General features: G+C 44.3%; 1 protein-coding gene across 8 annotated transcripts in view; it reads left to right on the top strand.

The window, feature by feature from the left end:
• Nucleotides 1–1,923: 1,923 nt before the first annotated feature.
• DEPDC5 (DEP domain containing 5, GATOR1 subcomplex subunit) overlaps nucleotides 1,924–6,896 on the top strand; it is a 121,219-nt gene continuing 116,246 nt past the window's right edge. For 7 of the 8 annotated variants that reach the window (XM_036074620.2, XM_036074621.2, XM_036074619.2 and 4 more), the window contains exons 1-4: nucleotides 1,924–1,968; nucleotides 2,812–2,935; nucleotides 5,738–5,825; nucleotides 6,217–6,263. In XM_036074620.2, the coding sequence (XP_035930513.1) occupies nucleotides 2,878–2,935; nucleotides 5,738–5,825; nucleotides 6,217–6,263 (193 nt within the window). In that variant the 5' untranslated portion in view covers nucleotides 1,924–1,968; nucleotides 2,812–2,877. Of the gene's footprint in view, nucleotides 1,969–1,992; nucleotides 2,138–2,811; nucleotides 2,936–5,737; nucleotides 5,826–6,216; nucleotides 6,264–6,896 lie in introns of those variants that run through there. The other variant, XM_036074615.2, reaches the window with a different exon arrangement.

Here is a 6,896-nt window from a genome sequence, read left to right as displayed (position 1 = left end):
TTTTTTTTTTTTTTTTTTTAAGATTTTATTTATTTATTTGACAGAGAGATAGAGAGAGAGCACAAGTAGGCAGAGAAGCAGGCAGATGGAGAGGGAGAAGCAGGCTCCCCGCAGAGCAGGGAGCCCAATGCGGGACTCGATCCCAGGACCCTGGGATCATGACCTGAGCCGAAGGCAGCTGCTTAACCAACTGAGCCACCCAGGCGCCCAAGGAAATACATGTACTTCTTATTTCCATCTGACAAGGGAGAAAATTGAGAAAAGAGAATTTGGTGCAAAGCCACGCTGCCAAAAACAGGCTATTGTGCAGGTGGTTGTAGCACAGTGATCTTAGAATCAAGGATCCCCTAGACTAGATCCCCAGTTCAGGAACTAACTGCTCCAGGCGTCACTAACCTTGACCAGCCTTTGACAATTTTTTAAAAGCTCAAAACCTATCAAGGTTTTTGTTTGTTTTTTGTTTTTTAAGATTTATTTGTTTATTTGACAGAGAGAGAGCACAAGTAGGCAGAGCGGCAGGCAGAGGGAGAGGGAGAAACAGGCTCCCCACTGAGCGAAGAGCCTGATGAGGGTCTGGATCCCAGATCAGGACCTGAATTGAAGGCAGACACTAAGCAACTGAGCCACCCAGGCGCCCCCTGTCAAGGTTTCTTACAAGTTTTTGCCAAATTAAAAAGTGAAATATTTGCAGTTCTAAGATAGGACACCAATTATAGACATCTCTCAGGAGATGTAATCAAATTTCCTTGAGGGCCAGGGAGAGAGAATCCCATTAGTCCCTCTGGAATGGAAGGACGTCCCACCAGCCGCTGCTGCTAACAAAACAGTCAGGGGGATCTGAATGTGTCCCCTGAATTAGCAACATTAAAATCTTTTATAGTTAACATTTTATCACTGAAAGTTTTTGCAACTGTTGCGGTCTACTTGATTACATGTTCTTACTTTTATAAAAAATTACAATTATTTTATAGTGTTTAAACTTCTGAATCCTAAAGTAAAAGTATGGATGCTTAAGGAAGCTCTTGTCTTCAGCTCTCCCCTCCCCTGCCTTCGCCCACTCCCGTCTCCTTTGTGGTATGCGTTTTTTTCTTTAAACATTCAGAAAATTTCCAAAAACCGTAAGTCAATTAGATGGAGCTGGCAACTTGTCAGGAGCCCTTGGCGAGTTTCTGGCACAGCCCACACAGCTTTGATTTTCTCCTTGAGAACTGAAAGATGTCCTGACAGGGGCTTAGGCTGAGATCCTGGGTGTGTGGAGGATGCTGGTTAAAAGCTCAGCCTTCAGAGCCCAGTTAGACTCGACTGGGACAGGATCCATCCTTGCTTCCTTCGGAGGAGTTCGTGACCCCTGCCTGTTTACCTTTTGTGAAATACAACAGTACCTGCCACCTAATAGGGATGTGACCATTTCATAAGGATGTCTGTGAAAGTTACGGTAGCTATTATTATAACCAGGGAGGAACGGAATTCATTTGGGGTTTCGAGGGATTTGAAAAGCACACCTCAAAGTGAATACTTCCCAGCAGGGTCCATCGCACTAAGTCGCAAGTGCTCAGCCCTTTGCATTTTACAGAAGTTCTCGCAGAAACTATTTTGTGTTTCTCAGTAGCCCCGTGAGGCCAGGCGAGGGTCCACAACTTCGTTTACAGATTCGGGGAGACTCGCCTGAGTTTGCCCTGTTGGGGGATCACTAAATCGGAAACGAAGCTTTTGGGCATGGATCTATCTGAGAATGTCTGGGAAAAAAAAAGGATTTCCTTTCTGCCGTCGGGCCAGCGAGCGGGAAACGTAGCTGACAGCGGGAGCTAGAGGCCACACGCGACGCCCCGCCCCTGGCGGGAGCCCCGGATGGGGAAGTGGCGCGGACACCGAGATGAGGCGGAGGCCGGGCCAGAGCGGCCCGGGGCGTGTGGGCGGGAAGGGGGCGGGGCCGCGGGGCGGAGCCACCGGAGCTGCGCGGGTTCTCAGGTGAGCACTCTGTGGCCGGGGCGGGCCGGCAGGAGCTTTGAGCTTGGGCACGGAAGCCGCGAGGGCTGTGGGGGCGAAGGCGGGGCGTCCAGAGGAGGCGCGGGGGACCTCGGGAGGGTCCGGCCCTCGGAGCCCCGGCCTGAAGAGGGAAGGGGCTCCGGAGCTGCGGGTGAGTGGGGCTGCTCGCCGGGCCCGGGCTTGTGGAGTATGAGGGAGGGGGTGGTGGCCCAGGTTCGAGTCCTGACCCCACTCCCCATCCTGCTGTGTGATCTTAGACAAGTCTCCGTGCCTCTCTGAGCTTTAGTGGCCGCAGCTGTGAAATGAGGGTGGGGAGGAGGAGCCGCTGAGAGTTTGTACAGATGGACATTCAGGGAACGAAGCCCTGCCTTCCTCCTGTTTATCCTCTCCTTGCCCAGGAAACTGACCGCGAAACGTGAACGGTGGGAGTGTCTCAGTGTCTGAGTGACCTTGGGCAAGTCCCTTGCTCTGGCCCACCCTTTCTTTATCTACAAAATGAGTGCGCTAACCTCTTTCAAGATCTCTTTAGTATTTGGGTGTTATTGCTTTAGTTAGAGACAAGGCAGTGAGTGCCCAATTTAATACAGGTTTTCCCTTTAGGGTGTGATAGAATATCTTCTTGGAGGTTGGAACAGACCCTGGCCCAAATTCCCTTTAGTTCCCAGATTCTGTTTTGTCCTCTAACCCTCCTTGTAATTGGAGGAGTGATTTCATCCAAGGGTTGGTGCTACCTCTCCTCTGAACAATACCAGTATATTTAATGGCCCTAAAATCAAAGAGCAATTGCAAGGAAAAGTCTGACATTCTAGCCTTTTTGTGTTTCAGTGGCAGAGAGGCAAGATGACTTCTCTCCCCCAAGCTTGGAACAGCTGAAGGAAACAACAGTACAAGATGAGAACAACAAAGGTCTACAAACTCGTCATCCACAAGAAGGGCTTTGGAGGCAGTGGTCAGTATTGATTGGTCTTTGGGGGTTGTGTAAATTGGCTGAGGTTCTTGGTGTGTCCAGTGCCTTGAAAATGACACACTGACTCATGTGACAATAGAGGCTAGAGGCAACTTAACTGAGTGAAGCAGCAAGTATAATATAGTTGCAGGGAGGGCAGTAGCACCAGAGAGCAGAGGCCCCTGCTAAAAGCATTTGTATTCTGACTTTTAAGGAACACTGTGAGTGTTGCCAGTCTACTACCTTTCATTTATTTGTATTTTATATTACATGTTTATTGCATACGTCTTATAAAATCCTAGTCTGCACTGGTTTGGCAGATAAAAGAAACTTACATTACATGAGAGCAGTAGTAGATACACATTAGACAGGTATGATCAAAGCATGAAACTTTGCCTGGCTCGGAGGCATAGTGAGAAGGGGCAGGACAAAGCATATTGTTCTGTACTAAACCAGATTTTTCAGCTCTGCCTCTAACTTTCCCTGTGACCTCAGGCAAGCCCCTAGTTTACCTTATCTACAACTTCAAGCACATTAGAAAGTTTCTCTGTTTTTCTTAGTACCTTGGGTCTATAAATCTGAAGAATAGGATGGCAATTAGTAATATGATTTGTTTTTTCTTTTTGTAAAGGAGTAATTTTCCTTTTTGTCCTAACAGTCTTATATGCTTCAGAAATTGGAATTAACAACACAATGAGTCTTTTTAAAATTGTATTTTACTATGGATTTGCTCTTGTATATGTGTAAGCCTCCCAAGGGCAAGGACTCCCCAAAAGGGAAAACACTAGTTTCGATATCATAAAGTTTGTGAGGATTGAGTAAGATGATGTATGTAAAGTATTTAGTAGAGTACCAGGTTCAGTGCTACTCAGTAAATATAACCATTATAATTACCAGGACAAGGATATACCAGGCATTGCTATATTTAAAACACAATTTCTGCTAAAATGCACAGTCTCTTGTTAATAGTAGACTTTGTATGCAGTTGATGCTGCCTGAACATTTGTGGGGTAGAATTGAGTAGACAACAGAAATAACTTTTTTTTTTTTTTTTAAGATTTTATTTATTTGACAGAGAGAGACACAGAGAGAGAAGGAACACAAGCAGGGGGAGTGGGAGAGGGAGAAGTAGGCTTCCTGCGGAGCAGGGAGCCTGATGCGGGGCTCGATCCCAGGACCCCGGGATCATGACCTGAGCAGAAGGCAGACTCTGCTTAACTGACTGAGCCACCCAGGCGCCCCAGAAATAACTTTTGACAGACGGAAGGATACAAGGATATAGTATATACAGTGTATATACAATGTATACAAGTCTACTTTTTCATGTGTATAAAACAAAGCTAGGTGCTAGACCGTCTCCTGTAGGACTTTAAATAAAAACACATCAAACAAAATTAGGTGCGCATCTGTGCTAAACATAAAGGTTATGAATATGACAAGGTCCCTTGTCCCTAAGGAGCTTTTAGCTTGATGAGACAGATATGTAAAAAGGAAATGGTAAAATGAAACAGTGGAATTTGTGCTCAGGGAGTTTAATTCAGACTATGGAAGTTAGGGGAAGACATCATAGAGGATTTGGCATAAAACTGTCAATGGAGGGCGCCTGGGTGGCTCAGTTGGTTAAGCAACTGCCTTCGGCTCAGGTCATGATCCCGGAGTCCTGGGATCGAGTCCCACATCGCGCTCCCAGCTCGGCGGGGAGCCTGCTTCTCCCTCTGACCCTATCCCGTCTCATGCTGTTTCTCTCTCTCTCTCTCTCAAATAAATAAATAAATAAACTCTTTAAAAAAAAAAAAAACTGTCAATGGAAGCAATATACCAAATAAAATTTGGGATTAACCCAGTGCTTTGCTTTCCTAGGCTGAGCTTTTGTTGGGTCTGATTATATTTGAAATTTAGATATACTTATTTGTCATGGTTTTAGCATAATTAAAGGCTGTATCTTTCCCTCAAAATTAAGACAAAAAAAAAAATCACTCCCTCTATGGTTCTGAGTTTGTTATATATGAAAGCGTTCTCCCAACCCCCAGTGAAGGTGGGGGTGGGAGTAGATAAACATATGAAACTATGTCCTCCCTATATTTTAAGAGTCTCACTGGACCCTCATGTGAACTGGTATCCAAAGTTTTTCCCTAATCAAGTGCTGCCTTCCAAAATCTAGGGCATTTTACTTGGCTTGTGGGTTTTTTGTTTTGTTTTGTTTTGTTTTTTTATGACATGAGAGGTGGTGGGCTTTAAGCAGAAGGAATCCTGGGCTAGTAATCAGTCCTGGCTGTTATTAGCTGTTTACCCTTAGGCAAGTCACTTTATCACCTAGGTCATTTCTTCACTTCTGTTATATCCAAAGATTTATTGTGAGGATCACATTACGACAGTATTTTTGGAAATTCTTTGAACACTATAAATATCGGGGATTGTGTTGCATTTGTGGGACTTAGGCTGTTTGTTCCTGGTATACGCCAGGTATGTGATAATTTGAGGGAGTAAAGTGTTAATCCCAGAGGTTTAAATTCCAGAGAGCAAGGGCTGCTTTTTCCCTGGGGTCAGTGGGGTGGTAGTAGAAAGAACATGGGCTCTGAAGACAAAGGTCCCGAACACTGTCCAACTCAGCTACTCACTAGCTTTGTGTCTGTGTGTGAATCCTTTAGTTCATCTGAATTGTGATTTAAAATGGAACCTCATCTTCGAGATGGGGTAGGAATACTAACCTGATGAGGTCATGAGGACCCAACATGAGAATGTATACCACAACCTGTCGCCCAAATGAGTCTGTTTTCTGCTTGAGATTGCTAAATTGTCTTTCAGATGATGAGCTAGTCATGAACCCTAAAGTGTTTCCTCACATCAAGCTTGGAGACATTGTGGAGATTGCTCACCCCAATGATGAATACAGGTAAACATCTCATTAGGATCAAGGGAACTAACTGGGCAGCCTGCTGTTGTCAAGTATTTTGTTTAAGGGGCTTCCAGGGCAGGACAGCTCTTAGCCTTTACATAAAACTGTTTCTGCCCTCTAGGATTTGGTAAACCAATAATCTTTTAAAAAGTAGTCTGTTCTTTTTGTTTTTAAAGTCAAGATGACAACTCTGTGAGAAATTGTGTAGCATTTAGCCATTTCTGGAGGGCAAGTGCAGAGTTTCTTTGTTTCTAAGAGAACTTCCCCCGCTTGTTGTGCTGTAGGTTACAATATATCCAGAGGGATCTGTTTGCCTTTTGTAGAGGGTGAAGAAAGCTGGTTAATTACAGCTTACAGCACCCCATCTTTTTGTTGCTTTCTCCCCCAGCCCTCTGCTTTTGCAGGTCAAGTCACTTAAGGAAGATCTACAGAAAGGTAAGAATTTCATCTCTCTTCTCTAAGGCTTTTGTTTTTACACTTAGAGAAACTGTTCCAGAAACTGTAAGGAAAGTCTCTTCATAATCTCAGGGAATGAGGGCATAGTACTTCTTTCCTTGTCAAAATGTGTTCCCCTAAAAAAATTGTCAGATTTCAAAACTGCCAAGGAATCTCATTTGTCAGCATCCTAAGGGCACTGAAGAAACCATCTTTATTGTCAGGAGGAAAGTTAACCTGACTAGGTGAAGCTTTATTCTTAATTCAAGAAAAAAAAATTTGGCAAAGTGTGCTTTCCTAAATATTGTATTTTTTCACAAGATGTTTGTTAAGTGCCTACTCTGGGTGAGAGAGGATAAAGAAACATATTGATGATTACCTATCACAAATGTAAGACACAGTACAGGGAGCTTTTTGTAATGTCTCTTTCTTTTTATCTTCCCACACAACTCTTGATTGAGGGATGTGACTTAGTGTCACCGAGGTGAATTGGCTTGCTCGATGTCAGTAAGTGGGGGAGCCAGAGCAGCCATTCTACTTACTCATTCTGGATCAGATCCTTTCTTTTTTCCTCTAATGAGTGTACCATGCTGTTCAAGGAACCAAAATGTTAATTGATAGCAAATTAGGTAA

This window comes from Halichoerus grypus, chromosome 13, assembly GCF_964656455.1.
Source record: "Halichoerus grypus chromosome 13, mHalGry1.hap1.1, whole genome shotgun sequence".
NCBI lineage: Eukaryota > Metazoa > Chordata > Mammalia > Carnivora > Phocidae > Halichoerus > Halichoerus grypus.
The sequence above is the reverse complement of the archived record's forward strand: the minus strand, read 5'-3'. Positions and strand labels throughout refer to the sequence as shown.